Source organism: Geospiza fortis, unplaced genomic scaffold, assembly GCF_000277835.1.
Source record: "Geospiza fortis unplaced genomic scaffold, GeoFor_1.0 scaffold55, whole genome shotgun sequence".
NCBI lineage: Eukaryota > Metazoa > Chordata > Aves > Passeriformes > Thraupidae > Geospiza > Geospiza fortis.
Window position 1 is genome coordinate 3,961,663 of NW_005054308.1, and position 19,779 is coordinate 3,981,441.

Sequence of the window (19,779 nt, forward strand, 5' to 3'; positions counted from 1 at the left end):
TATACCATTGTTTATCCACAATTCTCTGAATAGTCTGCCTGGACTCAGTGAGGATAAGTTCATCATAATTATCTACAATAACAACAATTAACAACATAATGAGGGATAAACTATATCACTTTCCATCTGCATCCTATTTGATGTCAGACTTGAGATCCCCAGAATGTGTTACTTCATTTACATTCATTAATATGATATTGATTCCCTACAGTGCCTTGGATAAACGTACCTGACTCCATTCTCCCATCTGCTGATCTAACATAATTAGTCTATTCTGAGCAATCATCCTCATTATGCTCATTTGTAGTTCCAGTAGATATCCCTTCCCAATGTGAATAATGAGCAGCACTCTTTGGAAAGCAGTCATCTTGCTCATCACAAACCTCCCAGCTCCTAACTGTTCCCAAACCCCAGTGCTGGTACCAGCTGAATGGTTGGCCATTTGGTGGCACTAATTAAATGCAAAGCTTACCAATGTTGGATTGGACTGATATCACAGTAGTGATCACAGCCTTTTCTGTCTGTTTTCCTCAACAAGAATTGGATTTTGGCTTTCTGAAAAATATCTTCATCTTTGGTGCTCTAAGGTGGAGCCCTTTTGGTACCAGTCATTACTGAGGGGAGGAAGGAGGAGGATGTGTTGCTGTTCCATTTTATATCAGTGAATATAGTAAAACAGCAGGGCAACCCCAGCTAAGGGAGAAATGACAAAGAGGACTCCATTGATATCAGAAGGCTAATTAATTACTTTATTATAGTATATTATTCTATACTATATTACACTACATCTAAACTGAACCTGCACAAACACTCAACTCCACTGAACAAAACCTTGTGACTCTGCTGACCAGCAGTCTGCACACACGCTTGGCCCTGACAGGCCAAGGAAGCCAAACACCATCACTCTGGGTAAACAATCCCCATATTGCATTCTACTTTTGCACAAACACAGATGCAGCAAACGAGGTAAGAATTGTTTCTTTCTCTGAGGTTCCTCACTGCAATTCCCAGAAAGCATCCTTGGGAAGTTGTGCCTTGCTTTTCTCTTTGAAGAGAAATGCGGCCACAAGTAAGTGTGCTGAGAAAATTCTCTTAGATGAGTGCTGTGTGTAAGGGCAAGCTCAAAGTCAGAGGAGCTCTGAGCTCCCTGCAGAGGACCCAGTGACTGGGATGGAAAGGCCCAATGAGTCTTTCCTTTCAAACAGCCAGCTCAGGGCAGCAGGAGCCCTCTCACTGCGCTGCCACTGACAGCATGCACCAGTTTGAGCACCAGGACTCATTTTGTCTTCCACGCTCAGTGGGCAAGAAAGGAAAACACTCTGTCACTGTTAACTAAACACAGGCAAGTGGCCAAATCACTGTCCCTGCTCTCAGAGCTCCTGAGCAGCTGGCAGCAGGGCTGGCAGGGAATTTGGGATGCTCTGCTGCAGAGCACAGCGAGGGCTCCAGCCCAGCACCATGGCACAGGGACAGGGCAGCCAGGGAACAGCAGGAGGTGGCACAGAGGGGTTTGTCTCACCTTCACTGCTTAGAGAATGATGGAGAGACAAAGGTTCATCCTGTGGGAGACCCCAGATCTTTGGGAGAGATTGTGCTAGGGATCAATCCCCCCTACTGATACACAAACCATCACGCCTTGCTCTGATGGGTCCAAGATGTGAGTTGTTATTCCTCATTTGTATAAAGAGAGGAATCCATGAGCAGGGATCAGCCTTGGATCAGACCTGCTGGTCGCCCCACTGCTTCACTGCCTGTCATTCTTCCAAAGGGTGAGGAAGAAATCATGGCTTCAACAAATCTGAAGATGATGGTCAATGGGTTTTGCCAGCTACTGAGTTTTTCTCCCATGTTAAAGATGTTAAAGATCAAAATGTAACAATAATAAGATTGTGGTAAGCTGAACTTATTGTATTTGAATTTTGAAAGTATTTTTAGACTATTTGTATAGGTATTTTCCAGCTCCTCAGGAATGGGCTCTTGTTGGAGGATGGGCTGCTTATTTTTAAGGAAACATTGAAATCCCAGGAGGAAAATTACCTTAAAGCCATTTCAACTGGTTCCAGATTTTACACTTATTTCTCTATCTGGCTAAAGCATCACAGTGATTGGCTTAAAAGCTTTATATGTAAAAATGCTTATGAATTTCTTGGCAGTGGTGAGGCAACTGCTGTGCTACTTCCTTATGTGACACTTTTCTATTGCTCTCTGCTTCCCAGATGTTTTCTCCCATTAATGATTATAAGAGGATTCCATGTTATTTTATATTTTTATGATCCTGTCTGTTGCTCACCTAAACTAAAATCCTGCTCCAGGGACTTGTTCAATCAAGCTGGAAGCAGTAAGACGTAAGTGCTGCAGTTGCAATGTTGCTCATCCTTAACTGAGTAGGACTAAAAATGACTTCCCAGGGAGCTGTAAAGGGTAATAAACATTGCACTGATGGTGTGCACACTGGCATTGCCAAAAATCTCACTTGCAGTAGCATCACAGGGAACAAATTATCCCAGCCATACTGTCTGGGAGAGTCAGATATTTCCAGGGTTACATCTGTCTTGCCATCCTCAAATGTTGAAAGTTTCCTTCAAGTTTTGGAGATTTTTTTTAGGGGAGCAAAACCTTTGAGGCATTAATTCAAATATTCCATTTTCTTATACTGGTGCATTGTCTATGCTTTGATGTTTAGTGAGAACCTTTTTTCCCTTCTCAGTCTTTCAAAAGAGAGAATGGGCTGGTTCCCCAGGAAAGTGAAGAAAACTTTTTCCTGCATTTAAAGTGTTTTGATAACCTTAAAGAGGTTTTCTTTTAGCTGGGAGATTTTAACAACAATGCCACTCCTAAGGTAGGTGAAATAACCTTGTGGGCAGCGGGCATTATCCAATTTTATGTGACTGCTCCGTGGCTTGAGCTGCCAACAGAGTTACAAATTCCATGAAAAATGATCTTAATTTTCCCAGGTACAGGTGTGGGTTGTAGATGACTGAATTGTACCCTTCACTGTGAATCTCAGCACCTACTGCTCTGCTTGACTGTGAGCAGACACAGACAGATGCTAACACACCTTCACACAGAGAGATACAAATCTGGGTTTCTCAAGACAGCTCCAGACATCCCAGCTTTGGCAACAGTTCTACACCCCTCTGAAAAGCTTTGAAGATTTTCTTCTCATGCAACATTTTAAAACCATTTTTCTTGGGCAATATGCCAGGCAGAAAATTGTTTAATCACAGAACCTAAAAAGAGCACTTACCAAAACAACTCTCAAAATATAAAGTATATTTCTTAGTTTATAAATATGTAGAGAGCAACATAAGAGTCACAGATTTGGTGAGTTCTAAGGGCAGAAAGAATATATATATATCCTTTTTCCACAGTCTCTGCTACATATCCTTAGAAAAATGCAACCACAATTAATTAATTTAGCTATCAAGACAAAGCTGGTGTAGCAGCTATTATTAGTGAATTTGTCTCTGAAAAAGAACAGCATAGAGAATGAGTTCCTTCTGCACAGAGTCCTACTCAGTGAGCCAAACACTGATTTCACTAGAAGGCTTAAATCTCTCCTCCTTCTCCCAGGCTATTTCCATTATCACTTTTAATTTCCTCTCTTATTTTAATACCTAATTTGTTCCAACAAGAAGTTAAACTTGTAACAATAGGAGATTTGTTTTCCTGCTTTACTGGGACTTGATTTTTTCCTGTACTATGAGTTGGGTAATTAATTGGCTGTACCTGTTTATGCACTTGGTTTGCACAAGTGAAAATTAAAATAAAAAATCATAGGTTCTAAATGTGCGTGTTTTCATGGCAGTGGGGAAAGTTGGCTTATAGGTGAGAGAGGGAAAAAGGGATCAGTTCTTTTAAAAGTTAGAAACCACCAAACCACATCCCTCACTCCATCCCTAAGAAAAAAAAATATATTCTCACTAAAGATTGACCTGAAAAAATTAATATCCAAAAAAAAAATCACTTGTGAGTAGTGATGTTCCTATACTCATTTGAACTGGGATGCTTAATTTTCAAAACAGGCAGTAGGTAAGACTGAGAGCTGTGCAAGAGAAATAAAAACAGTAATAAAAGGCAATGAGTACATTCTGCCTACCAGACCAAATTTCTGAAGTTCCCTGCTGCCTTCTCAAAACCCAGCAAAGTGAAACATGAGAAAAAAAAAGAAAGCTACTTAAATAAAAAAAATCCCTCTCTTTAAAATGCAACTCCTGTCTGGAAGAAAAATAAAGAAAAGAACAGAATGTCTGAAAAATTAAATGAAAACTTAAACAAATGCCATATAAACACACTAAAGCCTTTAAGAGCAGCTTGCTGAAATAATAAATATGAGTCATAAAAAGTATTCCCAAACATAACAGAAGCAAGATGTCTGCCAGAGAATATGTTGAGGGCAGAGATTAAGAAAAGATGAAAAGATCACTGAAAGAAGAATGGGTCAGAGCAGAAATATTAAGTGATGGATTTACAGGAATGTTCATGAGGATAATGAGAGAGGTTCCCACGCCAGTTTCTGCTTTCAGTGAGTTGCAGGCACCAGCTCCCATCAGTCAGTCCTGAGAGCAAACAAACCCCAGAGTCTGTCCAGCCTGGGTAGGAAGCAGAATTTATAAGTGCAGCCTTGCTGGTTTACAGTCTGAGAGTTTTCAAGTATTTTTCTCTTTCCAAGTTCACTGCTATCCTCCATTCTCTCAAAGTATTTCCCCCTCCTACTATTTTACTTTTCAATGTTTTATGCCATTTTCCATCTTTTTATCACTCATTTTAAAAGACCAAGAGTCCAATAATGATTTTTTTTAACTCCCTGCAGCATGGAGCCAGAAATACCAAGAAAATGGACTAAGTAATTTCTCTTAAAAAGTTTAAGTTAAGCATATCCTGTGAAGCTAGGCAAAATAAAAGCTGGAGCTGACTTACTGAGGCAAGAGGAGTTCCAGATCATCCTAACAAGTCTCAAGGGCTGTTCTGTTACTCTTTCAGCATCATGAGAACAGAGGGGTTTGAGGCTCAGCTGCTCTGCATCACTGCAGCCCCAGTCCCAATGGAACCAGAGGCAGCTCAGGCTCATCCCTGCAGCATCCGCACGCTGGACTTGCTGCCCCACCAGCCTCCCATCCCACAGCCCCTGCACCTGATGCTCACCTGCACATGAGAGCAGGCTCACTGCCAGGACCTGCTTTTGGATCCCAAAAGCTTTTAGAGAAAGTGTTGTAAAGGAAGAGAGACAGGAAGAAACACATAACTGAAAAACAAAACATGTTCTGCTGTAGTAATTGCACTGACAATGCTGGTGGGAGCAGTAAACAAAGACCACACACCATATGTCTTCCAGGTGGTGATTTTGATCTTGCTTTTAGTAACATTTTAGTCAAGAGGAGCTGAGCTCTGATTTACTGCTTATGGTTGGTGAGATCTTTTCTAAGCCTCCTTTGCGAGGCTCTAATTTGATTTGTCTGGATTGCTAAATGGAATGATTTGCCTGATTTACTTCATCACAAGGATGCTTCCTGACACACACAAGCATGTGGTCTAATTTGAGAGCATGCAAGGCTGTAAAACAGTCCTGGCTGTGGAGGGGGATCTCACCAGAAAAAGGAGTACACAGTCAGTGCTTTAGGAAAAGTAAACAGAACCATTATTCTGGGTTTCACTCGGTTTCCACATTGTGGACAGTAGCATTAAGCTGATGCTGCTGTTAAAGACAGTTGCAAAGGCATTTCCTGCAGGCTGTTTGCCAGAAATTCAATCTCCTAAGGCTTTTGATAGACATATAAAAACCATCCTGTTGACACTGCTTTTAATATTCCAGTCTTGGAAATGAGTCACCTGGCTGTGAACAGCTGGTAACTGTGCAGACATCTGCAAATGCTTCCACACCAGGCTGCCACGAGGGAGATGGATTTCTCTGGACCAAAGAGGAGAGCAATTCTCATCAGCCTGGCTCAGGGGTGATTGCTTCAGATGGACAAGCCCTGGCTGTGTTATTCACACTGCAAGTGACATCAGACTTATTTATATGAGCAAAACAAACAGAATCCTCTGTAGATGGCAGAAGGATTATTTGCTTTATGACTGAGGTCCAAGATCTGCAAGCTTTTAAAGAAATTGGAATGTAGAGAGATGGGGTTTTTTGAGTAAAAAGGGGAGAATGAGAGGGGAGAATTCTTCCTGTGTGGACTAGAGGGATCCTAGCTCTGCTAGGTTGACAATAAATGTTTTCTCCCTCAAAACAGCTTCACATATAAATCATTAGCCTAATATCTGTTTTCCTCCCTTTGTGGAAAACTACAAAGCACTTTGTCCTATAATTGTTTTAGTTGTACTTTTGATTTTTTAAATTGAGGTGTCCCTCAGTTTCCTACCCAGATTTTCCTCACTCTGCAGAGGCATGGTCACCTGGAACCCTTCAATCCACACGGGATCCTCTCTCTCTGTGTTTCCAAGGGCAATGCAGAAGGGACCCATCCACTGGAGCAAATGAGGCCCCCAGTCTGTACTGCCTTTGCTCCAGTGGATGTTGGCTTGGTTTTTTAAAGCACAAAATTAAAACTAGAAGGAGAGAGAAAGTCATGAACTGGTTCTTAATTTTGAGCTTTCTGGTGGGATACACAAAAATGACAAAGCACTAAATTAAGGTTGTTTCTTTTTCAACTTGGGCTGCCTCCACTACAGGAGAATATCATTGCAAAGAGACCTGCAAACATACACAGGGACTCTGATGTTTGCTTCTCTCTTTTCTGAAATCCACCTCTGGGGTTTCCCACCCACCCCATTTCTGCATATATTTTCATAGAAACAACTGGGTCCATATTTTCATTTTGTTTTGGGGAAGGGGCCTTATTTATTTCTAGACTAATGGACTACAAAATTAATAGCAATTTCTTTTTCTACCATTAATAAGAAAAATTGGGTTTTGGCAACACTTTACAAAGACGTTTCATCAGCTTTGCAGCATATTACTGAATCTTAGCAATTTAGGGTGATAAAAATCTATTCAGATTCTGCCACAGTAAAAAACTAAAGAATGGATAAATTGGCCTACCACAGGTAACACAAGTTTTCTGCTTTAACGTGGTCCATGTGGCTGTTTTGTTTCACATTTCTCTGCACAAAGAGGCAACTTGCTTAAAAAATTTAATGTTCTCCAAAAAATAGCACATGCATTGGCTTCTCATTTTGATGTGCTGAAAGGTGCTATTGCATAAGAGATTTGGGGCAGCAAGCAGCAGGAGAGAGGCACTGCATTTATATATTAATTAGCTCATGCTAGCAGTTTCTTCAGAGGTTACTAAATTACTATTTGTCCACCTACATTATTAAAATTTTGTCTTTCCGTTTCAAGGACTCTTTGTACCTCCTGAAAACTGCACTTCTGCAATTGCACACAATTTTTAAATAATGTTCTTAAATAATCCTGAGTGATAATTTTGTAAATCTGTTGAGTACCAATTTTAATTATAGAACTTTAGGAATCAAACATATTAAGTTTCTGGGAAAATTCTATTTTAGTCACAAAAAAAGCCCTCTAGAACTTGTCTAATTTCATAAATTTTCTTCATTTGTGGGCTTCTTAAATACATTTTCAGCAATTGTGTTCTTTGCTCAAAATAAATTCTTGAGTTGTCATGTTCTGTGAAAAACCCCCCACTGTTTTATTAATACCCTATTTCACATCACACTGATTATGTTAATAAGAATAAATATTTTTACATAAATACATACCTCTGGGGGTATTTTTTTTTTTGCTACAGTGAGAATAGATTAGAACCTTGAGAACATTCTTATTTCTGGAAGAATTAATATACCAAAGGAATGTGAAATCTTTGCAGCAAACTAATGGTGTGGGTAGGTACTTCACTAACATTTATGAATGTGTGCTGCACAGACCCTTCCAATAAGCCAATGGACTTGGAAAACCTGGAAATGCAGTCATTTGGCAAATGGTTTCTAATATTTTGGGGTTTCTCCTGGTATTGATTTGTTCCCATCCATTTGCCAGTGCAGAGATATAACTACCATGGAACTCTTCAATTTTGGATTGTTGGTTTGCTCCTGGAACATTCGTGCATCCGCCAGTGCCAGTACAGACCCCACTGGCAGCTCCAGGAACAAAAACAAGGATTCTGGTAGGAATATATTTACTCTTCTGCAGCCAGACACTTATCAGGACTGACAGGCACTCAGTGCTTGAGGCTGCTCGTGCTCCTCTCAATACACAGCTGTCTATGGAAAGAAGCTGGAGCATTAATGAGATATTATTGTTGTTACGTGTGGGCATGAGCCTCCAGTGCTTTCACACTGGAGCACCCCTCACTCAAGCACTGAGATTCACTGAGTCCAAGGAGGTTGCTTCAGGAGACTGAATCCAAATAAAATTTCCCCATCAAATTATTGAGTCCTTGCATTCTCATGTACACGGGGAAAAAGAAATTGCAAAATTTTACTCTGATTTTATTGCCCAAAAGATCTCAGTGGTTTGGGAATTTTTTCCTGTTAGTTCCCGGGTTGCAAAGCCCGGGAATATGTTTTCTTCTTACATTTAAATTGGAGAGCACAGATTCATAGAACCATTTAGGTCAGAAAAACCCTCTGAGATCGAGGTTTAAGCCCAAGAGTGCCAAGGCCACCACTAAACCATGCCCCCAAGTGACACATCTACACATCTCTTAAGTCCCTTCAGGGATGGTGACACAGCCACTTCTCTGGGAAGCCTCTTCCAGGGCTTGACCCTCTTCTCTGTGAAGAGATCTTTCCTGATATCCAGCCTAAACCTCCCCTGGCACAATTTGAGGCTGTTTCTCCTGTTGCTTCTTATCTGGGAGAAAAGACCAACCCTCACCTGGCTACAACCCCCTTCAGGGAGCTGTAGAGACTGAGAAGGTGCCCCCTGAGCCTCCTTTTCTCCAGGCTCAGCCCCCCATCTCCCTCAGCTGCTCCTCATCAGACTTCTGTTCCAGACCCTTCCCCAGCTCTGTACCCTTCTCTGGACCTGCTCCAGAACCCCAAAATCTTTCCTGGAGAGAGGGGCTCAAAACTGAACCTGGGATTCAAGGCAGCCCCACCAGTGCCTGGTGCAGAGGGATGATCTCCCCAGTCCTTTGTAGTATAGAGCTACAAATCCTGAAACAGATGCTTTAACACATGAATAGTTTTCTTAATTAGAAATGATGGATTCCTGGTGAGCATCCTGCCCCAGTGTACTCACAACGTGGACTTTATTACCCCAGAGTCACTGATCCTGATTGTTGCTGCACAATAGCCATAAGTCAGAAAAAAGGCTAATGTTGATGGCTGAGCCACTGAAAATGAGGGGTTTAATGACTAATTTATATTAGAAAGGGAGACAATGCTCTTTACATCATGTAAATGACATACAGAAATACTGCAAATGGCATTGGACATTTACAAACTCATTATGATAATGGAAATCTCAAATAACTTGTAAGAGAGTTCCACAAGCTCTCCTCTTATGTTTGGCATGATGATAAACTTCATAGCTATTTATTGATTGTTTCTCTTTTCCTTTTTCATGCAATTAATCATGTATAGATGCAGTACCAAACCATTAAGATGCAATTTAAATTATTTCACAGAGAACCAAAATTTCTTGATTTATACTTTTTATCATTGTAGCAGAACTAGATGTACTGGATTCTTAAAACAGTCTCTAGAACTCTGCCTCTAAAATAGATTGCTCAATTAAAGGACTTACCTTACTTACAAAAAACGAGTCTCCATTTTTTGAACAATCTAATTTTTATTCCTGCTGCAAACTAGAGATTCTAAGCAATCACAGTGTGCAACACAGAAACTTAAGCTTCTGCTGTAATATGCAATGTTCAGTTCCAAGCATTTATTAACTGGAGAATGACAGTGATCTGAATCTATGCATAGCTAACACATCTGGCAGTCTCTGCCAGTCTTACTCCCCCACCTCTCAAACAGCAGCCCAAAATTTGATCAAACATGTAAACTACTCAATAGCCTGAACACTCTCAGCCCAAGGAAAAAGGCACAGTGGTGAGTTACCTTAAATTCAGTTTCAATGTTGGCTAGCCTGGCCAGTTCATTGCTAAGCTCTAGAGCAGTAAGGACAGGGTCTTCACTGGACAGAGACAAATAAGCAGCACTGGCTAATCCTTTGTAGGCATTCATTCTTGAGCGAGAGTGGCTAAAGGAGTCTTTCTTCTGCTTTTCCATACATTCATTGCACTTGCAAAAATAGTCATGTGGCCTTTCAATCCGTGCACCTTTGAGAAGTAAGATGTGAACAATTTCATACTCCTGGCAGTGGGCAGCAAGTATGATGGGGGTAATGTCGTGGGAGAAGCGAGTTCCATCTTCATCGTACGCGTAGAAGTCATCATCCCTCAGCTCCTGCTCCAGGGGGCTGAGCGTGAGGCGCTGTCCCTGCGCGAAGGCCGGGTGGTTCAGAATCGCCTCCACGATGCGCACGTACCCTTTGCTGATGGCCAACAGGAGGGCATCCCCAACTCGGGCGAGGTTCTCCTTCTTGAGGAGCAGCTCTGTCACTTCCAGGTGCTCGTTCCCCACGGCCAGCTGGAGGGCGTTCTGTCCCATGTAATCGACGCAATTGAAGTTCAAGGTTTTGGATTCCTCCAGCATTTTCCGCACGACGGGAATGTTGCCATACTCTGCGGAGTCGAGGAAATGCTCCTCCTCTGCAGTGAGGCTGGTGCCTTTCTCGTTGAACATGTAGGCAGGGCCCCGGATGGCCTGGCGCCGGCCCTTCTCCCGAAGGGTGGCGTGCCTCCGATGCATGTCTTTAGAATTGCTGTGTCTCAACCTGCAGAAAACCACAGAGGAATGTTGGTTATATCCTAGCTGAGTCATCAGTTCACAGGACTTGAAATAAGGTTGGAAATGTGTCATTATGGCCACATCTGGCTAGCTTCTTATGGCCTGAGCCAGTTACTTAAAATCATTTATGACATACGTGGAATAAAGATTAGCTTCTGAACAAAAGGCAATCTCTCCTGTGATTTGTTCAGCCTTCCTGATTGCAAGAAGGATGCTCAGCTCATCCTTGACTTGATAAATAGGAAAAGAAATGCATAATTTCATAATATATAAAATTTTACATATTCTATATTATTTTAGATATGATATGATATGATATGATATGATATGATATGATATGAAAAATATATTGTTTTATATATTATATTTTATTTTTTATATTTTATAATATATATAATTTTCCATTTGTATTGTTTAGAACTTCATTACATCGTATTTAGGATTAATGTACCCAAGACAATATTACTCTGAACTACTCTTCATGAATTTTGTCCTTGAGGGCACAAGCCCTAAAGAAAGTTAGCATGACTCTCCCTTGACAATAGACCTTGGACCAGGCCAATAAACTATGGTCCATGAAGTTTATATGTTTCTAATTTTAAGCACATGGTAGTAATGATAATTATATTGCATATTCTGATAAGATTCAGCTGGTACAAGCAAACCACCTATTCATTCCCTTCTTTTTTTCTAGGTACATAATACCATTTTTCTGTTTCCTGATATGGAGAGTTTAATAATGAATTGTCTAATTTCTTACTGAATACAGTTGGCCACTACTTCAAATACAAGTACCCAGATCCAGGGGAGAGTCTAAAAAAACACAGGAATAACTCCTGATATAGTGTCACATCACTCCCCAGTAAGCATCTCTTAGAAAGCTATTGCAGAAATACAAGACACAGGTCTCTCATCACAAACAGAAGGCAGGAGACAAAAGGTCATAAATTTCCTCACTGATTATGTGGCTGAAATATCCTTCACTTGGAGCTGGTGAGATGAAGACAAACTATTCTTATTCTCCTTCTCTGGAAGTCCCAAAGAAAGCAATGGTATGTGCAGTTTGTCTCATGGATGAGAAAACGCACTTTTGTATGAAATAAACATAAATCCTAAATGTATCTGTGCCTTTAAAACATTCACATTTTGCATTCAGAGCTGTCTCAATGTTGTTCTTTTAAAAAATTTTATTGCAGCAGCCTTTCAAGACACTCACAGTGCCTTTTAGAGTCTAAGCATGTGGAGTTAATTGCCATCCAAAGCCCACAGAATGTGCAGCCTGAGTAAAAAGGTAAAAACAACACCTCTTTCACAGACTGCATTTGCACTCAGCCCAATAGAAAGTCCTAAATCACTTGGGTAAAATCTTCAGGAGCCTCTGAGCTGCAGTGCACAGATGTAACAAATAAGCAGGTGTTAATGCTCAGTGGGTGGCAAAGGTTCATCCTTCCACACTCCATCTGTTCTCCAAGTCAGTGCTGACCTTCAGTCAATGAAAAGTTCATGTGTTTCTCTGAAAAAATACTACAGAAGTTGGAAAGTTCTGCAGTGAGTGACAAGAGGGAACTGTGCCAGGAGACAAAGGGAAGAAGGTACATTACCTTGAAGAATAGGTAACAAAGGAGAAAAGGAACCAGCAAGGACCTGGTAAAACACAGAGTATCAGAAACCCAAAATAACTAGAGATCCAGGACACCAAAATTCTCAAGGCTGCTGTTCTTATGGAACTAACACATACTTATAATTTTAATTCATTATGGAACTAACACATACTTATAATTTAATTCATTGTGCTGATATGGACTGAAGACTTTCAAACAAATTTTACAGCATTTTTTTTAAGAGTTACATTAAAATTTAAACAAATCCTAGGGAATCAATTTTGTGACCACACAAGGTTGAAACGGAGATTCATAATTGAGAACGTTCTCCCTCTAAGCTTTGATGCATAACTGTAACATCTTAATAAAAGCTAGTAGGCACTGAACATATCATCCCAGGCTCCACTGAGAGTAAAGTGCTGTATGAATCTCAAAACTATTTCCTTCCAGCATGGTTTGAAGTTGAAGAAGCACACAGAGATGAGGTATACAAGAATAATGAAGGCAATATGGTTAAGTGAATGAATTCCCTAGACTGCATGAAATTTACTATAAGAGAAAACAATAACAACTAAATAAATAAAGTATACAATTAACATATTTGACAGGGATATAGAGTTCTCTAAAGCCAAAAAATGCCTGGGGTAAAATTTGGGACCCTTTGAAGTCAACATTATAGGTTTCATTGATTTCAGTGGAGTCCAAATTTTGGAAACATATATGCATACACACAGATATTTTCCTGAGCAATTAGCTTTCATCTCAGAAGCAGTTCCAGCAAGGCCAGGAAGAATAACGTGGTTAAAAAGAAGTGTTTAACCATATGTACAAATGCTTTTCTAAACTGGAGCTCCTGTCCTTAGCCATTCAGGACAGCATTTATGTTTTGAACATGTAGTGGAACCTTGCTGAGTTCAAGCAAGGACTGCACATGCAAAGAAACATTTCTGAGCTGTGACTTTGTTAAGTGGGGAGTTATAGAACTAGAAAGCACTTTTTAAAATTTTACAGCCTTGGGAGTTCCTGAGTGTTGAATTAAATCTCTTAAAATGTTAAGCAACTTGAAAGGACAAGCTAGTGATGACTTAGGCCATCATTGCTGGGATCAAGGGGAAACCAGCCCAGGTAGGTGCTCAGTGATCACCCACAAGTGCAGCAGGATTGAACATGCCTGAATATTTTAGGACAGTTAATTTTATTAGCTGCATCAAGCTGGAGGAATTCCACTGGGCTTTTTTGATATTCAAAACCTATGCATGGTAAGACATTTGGCAACCTTATATTTATTGTTATATTTAAGTATCACTACTGGAAGCAACTCAGAAATATCTATAATTTCTGATACAGTGAGAAATCTGTTAGATATTTTTCCTGATGTAGAAGTTCTTGATACTTTACTTATTTTTTGTTTGAAAAACTTTTCAGGTATGTTTTTACCTCTAAAGGACAACCCAGATAGATGGGACAGATAGTCTTATAATCACACCCAAAGTAAACATAAACCCATAAAATATTATTGTTGGCCTAGTTGGGATTTTTGCCTGAAAAAGAGGTTAGAGTTTGGCCTAGAGCTAATTCACACCTGTTTGTTGTAGATGTGAAAACATGCCAGACAAAAAGGACCTTCATTTCACTTTCTTCAATTCAGAGAGAACACTGGTTTCATACACAGTTTCTAACAACAGAAATTGCATCAGAAAAAGAGGAAACAGGAAAGAACACCTGCTCTTCACAGAGATAATGACCATCCAATATTTATCTTGCCATAAATGTTCTGCAGGGATGTACTTACAGCACAGAGCTGATCTCCACTCCCTGCAGCTAAGGGCAATAACACCATCATCCAGAGGGCTTCACCTCAGATGAATTATGACCCCCCCACCCCCTTGCTCATGAGCAGAGAAGATCAATGTCTCAGCTATCACACTTTATCATCTTTATAGAGAAGTAGAGATGAATAAAAAATTATACTTTTAACTTTGAATAACTTCATTAGACATGCTCAGCTGCCAAACCCTATTCTGAAAAAAAAGTTATAATTATGCTTGACCTGAGCACTGAATCATGACAAGAGAAGCAGTAGTGCAAAGAGCAAAGTATGCAGTAGCTGAAGCTCTTGGAAACTGAACCCTACTGCAATGTCACGAGTGTACTCGACACCTTCTTCTATTCTGCTTTTCAGCTATGTACAGGCAGATTTAGAACTAATCATATTTACTGAGCCTGTGTAACGTGCTCACTTAATAAAAGTAATTGTGTCTTGATTGCATTTATCTTATCATTTTTCTTCAAAGATGTTTTGGATTGAAATGGCTCTGTATTTGCATATTTTATTGAGAGAGCTAGTGATCAAACTCATCAGGCACTGCAGTTAAATACTGTGTTTTTCTAGGAAAGGATGCCAATGCATGCAGTGCTCTTGGAGACAAAATGGTCCAGGAAAAGAAAATTAAAAATTTCAGAGCCTGAGTACTGCTTGCAGCAAAGCACATCCAGCTTTCCATGGCTGAGGGAGCCACAAGATGTCTGGACTCCTGTGGGGAGTGGAGAAGAATAGCTCTTTCTGAAAGGTGATTTAGCTGGTAACAAATTTTCCTCTGGGAGCATTTCAGTTTCTAATTAAAGTGACTGAGAGCAGGTCCTTGCAATTGGTGCTGAGGCACTCAGTGTCTGAGAGGGGAACATGGCATAACATGAGGTTTGCTTTTAATGTGGAGGCATTAGAAACACACTGAAGCTGAAAATCTGCTTTTTTTTTTTTTGCAGCCACACTCTCTTAACTGATCTGAGTGCTGACATGGAGGACAGGGTGGACATAACAAAGGAGTTGAGCTGCTCCACATGGAGCTTATTCCAGCAAAAGGCCTCTCCTTGATCTTCCTTTCCACAGTGCTCCAGACTCTGCCATTCAACACCTTCTGCTGCCTCTCTAGTCCCACACAAAAACCTATGGAAGGGCAGGGCTACCACCTGGAGCTGGGGCTTGGAGAAAATGTTCAAAGACCCAAGAGCCTTAAAAGGCTGAATTGGAGTTTTTACACATGGCTTTGAACCAGAGCTTTTAAAGTGTGTAGGAGAGGCTGAATAGTACCTGCTTGAGATTTCAAAACCTCCAAAGTCTGTGAAAGGTATTGAAATCAATAGGTATTAGGAACTGCAGCAATTCTGGAATTCTCAGGTGATGTCAACCTTTACTTGTCTTTAAGCCTAGAAATTGAGCAGGACATTTACAAAGGCAGCTTTAGGGACACTTGGTCTCTGACTACACTTTGGGTTTGCCTTCACTAAGTGGGGAGAGGTTGGCAGGAGTCTCCCTGTGCCCTTTCAGTGGTCCCCTTTGTCCAGAAACTACAGAAGAGACTTTGGATATGTAACCATTACTGGGCTCTATAAGCTCTGTCAGCACCCATCAGAGCAGGCTTTGATGAGACGTTAACTGCCTTGTTGAAAAGAAAATTTCAGTTTCTGAAAGCCATTTTGAAAGTACTGCCCTCAGTTCCTACAGAGCCTCAGAAACTGTCAAATTGACACTTTACTTATTATTTTTCTTTCTTCTTGCATCAATACTTCTGAAAAGAATCAGGGCACATAAAGGCTGCAGACTCCCTGAGGCCTCTTTGGAATTGACACAGCTCTTATATATCAAAGGACCATTTTTCTCTGTTAACCCTTGGTTCAACACAGAAAACCTGGCCAGCCAAGACATGCTATAAACATGAACAAAATAGAAGGAAATTGGGTTCTAAAAGCAAACACAAACTGATATAGAAATCAATCAATTTAAAAGAATAATTCAAGTTTTTCAGAGTAAAAATAGTAGAATGTTTAATCTTTTAATTAAAATTTACAACTTATTTTGAAGTATACGCCAGACTTCAGTCAAGGAACACAGACTGAACACAACTGCATACATTTATTATCCTATACACAACAGGCTACTCTGGCATTCCAAATGCTGCACAGACTCATATTGCCAGAGTCCACTGATACCCCTTTTTCTCCAAAATCTTAATCAGCCTTCTAAATCTTAAGTCAAGCTTTTTCTCCTGTAAGACACGAATTTTAAGTATCCTTTTTCACATATTGCTGATTTACTATGTAAACAGACTCAGTAAAATTTGGGATGACTGCCTTGTTTGGCAGCAGCTTATTCTGAAGTTTTCTATGCTTTGAAAAGCTGAAGTGCCACTTTATTTATTCTTGGATTGTGACCAACATTGAAAACCCCAAATCAATACTGTCTGCAATGTGGTCATTCTCCTACATGTAAAGTTGAGCACATGTCTAGGATGTATTATTAGATTTTTCATTAATAGATTTTTAGATGCAATTAATAGAAATGTTTAGCCTATGCAGGCAGATATTAATTCATTTGCAGAGTAGCCCTACAAACCAGATGCAGGAAGTAATATCCCCTCCCCATCATTCCCACTGCTCATACAGATAAAATAAAAATTTGGAAAGAGGTCTCTCTCCTCATGGAATTACAGGAACAGTCAGCAAAACACACCTTTTCAAATCTTTTTAGGGAATGGCAGCATGAGAATGTTCAGGAAGACAAACCAGGCCTCTGGTGCCATTAAAAAATGCTGATCAATGACACACATGAACACTTCTAACGTCATGACATGAAGCACAAGGTCTGAGGTCAATAGCCTAGAAACGTTTAGGATGGACCACCAAATCTTTAATAGCATCTACATCTTCCAATCCTCCCTGTTCTCTGTTAGAAAGGAGGCAGCTCTGTCTTGTGGTTTGGAAAAAAAAAAAAAGGAAATGGAATTTGGTTTTCTACCAGCTATCTTGCAGAAAAAAACATCAGCTGCTTTTCAGCTGTCTCACCCTCCTCTTTCTTATAAGCTAAGCATCAGCATTTTCTTCCCCATCCCATAGAAATGTTGTGCACCAATAAAAGACTTTTACAGCAGGAGAAACTGACAAATAATCACCTTTGCTCTTTTATTCAAGCTCTTCTTGTGTTATAAAACAAGTACTAGGTTACTTTTTTCCCCTTCCTTCCTTGTTTCCCCTTAATCTCTGGTTGTGAAGTTGGCTAATTATTACAAATTTATCACAGAACACTTGAGATAGATGTACCAAAATTAAGGCTATTTTTAGATTCTCTCCCATTGTTCATTCATTAATATGTTTGACCGCCAAATGAACTGTCACAAAAAGAATGAGTTCTACTTTTTTATTTTAAATCTGGCTTTAGGAACTAGGAGTAATTCACCCTCACTGTTGAAGCACTTCAAAACTCAGTCTTGGATCATACTAGAGAACACAACAGAGAAATACCTGTTCATTCATAAATTTTTACTAGTGATGAGAGAAACGAAAAATCTCTAATTGTTCAAGCAGGGGGCAGTGTAACGCTGATTTTCAACAAGCAGTTCCATTAAAAAGAGCAAGAAAAGCTTTGAAAAGAACTAGTAATCTCTGTTCTGGCTGCATGTCATTTTCCCCTACTGATGCACCCTTTTCAATGCTCACTTCATAGTTATCTCAAGACAGGGAACAGCGTGCAGAGAAGGATCCCTGACAACCATTAGACCTTGCAAGCTGCAACAGGCATGATACAGGCAGGATAGAGTGTCCCCTTTCACTTTTTTTTTTAAATTAAATTTCACCTTGCCCAAAGTACTTTAACGAAAAACAAACCCTTAAACATTTCACCCAGCTACCAAAGAAGACAACAGCGTGCCTCGGAACCATGTGGCTGCTAGCAAACAACAAGCCCTTTGCCTTACACTGACAGCAAGCACAAATTCCAAGGGTGAAAAGCCAAACCACTGGTGAAAAGCCAAACCAAATTGATTGATATAAAAATCCATTCTATCACACACAGCCAACCCGCCCCACTCCCACAGCCCATCCTCAGGCTTGCAGGAGACCAAGTCACCCGGAGACCTCTCCAACCCCCACAAAACTTCCCAGTGCCTAAGTAAGGAGCGGCATTGGAGCCAGGAGCCGAGAGGAGAGGGGCAGGGGCACCATCCATCCATCCATCCATCCATCCATCCATCCATCCATCCATCCATCCATCCATCCATCCATCCATCCATCCATCCATCCATCCATCCATCCATCCATCCATCCATCCATCCATCCATCCATCCATCCATCCATCCATCCATCCATCCATCCATCCATCCATCCATCCATCCATCCATCCATCCATCCATCCATCCATCCATCCATCCATCCATCCATCCATCCATCCATCCATCCATCCATCCATCCATCCATCCATCCATCCATCCATCCATCCATCCATCCATCCATCCATCCATCCATCCATCCATCCATCCATCCATCCATCCATCCATCCATCCATCCATCCATCCATCCATCCATCCATCCATCCATCCATCCATCCATCCATCCATCCATCCATCCATCCATCCATCCATCCATCCATCCATCCATCCATCCATCCATCCATCCATCCATCCATCCATCCATCCATCCATCCATCCATCCATCCATCCATCCATCCATTGTTTGATCCCTTACCTAGGAGAGCTTGGCTTTTAGGAAGTGGGGGAGAAGGGCTGTGTGCTAGGAGAGGAGGGAAAGGAGAGTGAAACCAACATGCAAAATTATCAGTCAGTTCAATCACTCCCCTCCCTTGCGTGGCAGAGGAGAGCTGCCAGAACAACTTGAAGCTGCATCCAGGAGCACTGGGGCATCATTCTGCACCCATTCTGAGTGCTAAGAGCAGGTGTTCTTCCCCCAGTCACCCCCCTGGATGCTCCCAGTGCCTCCCACTCAGCTCCAGTCACACAGGGCTCTCCAAGTCCATGACCTTCCATGTCCTTCCCCACTGGTGCAACTCCCCTGCTCACTTGCTTTGCCTTACCTGGATGCAGGGATTTCCTAATCATGCAATTACCAAATAATGCCTCCCCTGCCATGTCTCTGGGAGTTCAAGCCTGGAGGAACCCCTCAGCTTGGAGGGGTGCTGGTGGGAGGCAGGCCAGGGCTCTCCAAACAGCACACATGGGAGGATGGCACAGGGATGATTTGCCCCAAGTTCTCCTTCTGCCACCCCATCACAGCACTGCAAGAAGTGAGAGCACTGATTAGGAGGAGATTTTTCACCATCTTTCAGTCTCAAATCTGTGCAATCAGCTGAGGATGTTATTTGATTGAAACACCTGAGGGCACTGACCATTTTGGCAAGGACCACAAAGAGCTTGCGGTGGCTTCTGCAGTGGCACTAGAAAAGCATCCCAGATGATGCCTTTTAGAAACATTTAAAGGTGGCTGATGTAGGATTTTCGTCCCACATCTTTGGGCAATGAAGTTAGTTTCACCAACCTGAGCTGTACTTACAGCTGTGAGCAGGGGA

At 41.1% G+C, this 19,779-nt stretch overlaps 1 protein-coding gene across 2 annotated transcripts in view; it reads right to left on the bottom strand.

Moving 5' to 3' along the window:
* The window catches only part of TRPC7 (transient receptor potential cation channel subfamily C member 7), a 66,033-nt gene extending 55,230 nt beyond the window's left edge, over positions 1-10,803 (bottom strand). The window contains exon 1 of one of the 2 annotated variants that reach the window (XM_031055255.1): positions 10,033-10,803. In XM_031055255.1, the coding sequence (XP_030911115.1) occupies positions 10,033-10,785 (753 nt within the window). In that variant the 5' untranslated portion in view covers positions 10,786-10,803. The remainder of the gene's footprint in view (positions 1-10,032) is intronic. The other variant, XM_031055256.1, reaches the window with a different exon arrangement.
* Positions 10,804-19,779: the final 8,976 nt, after the last annotated feature.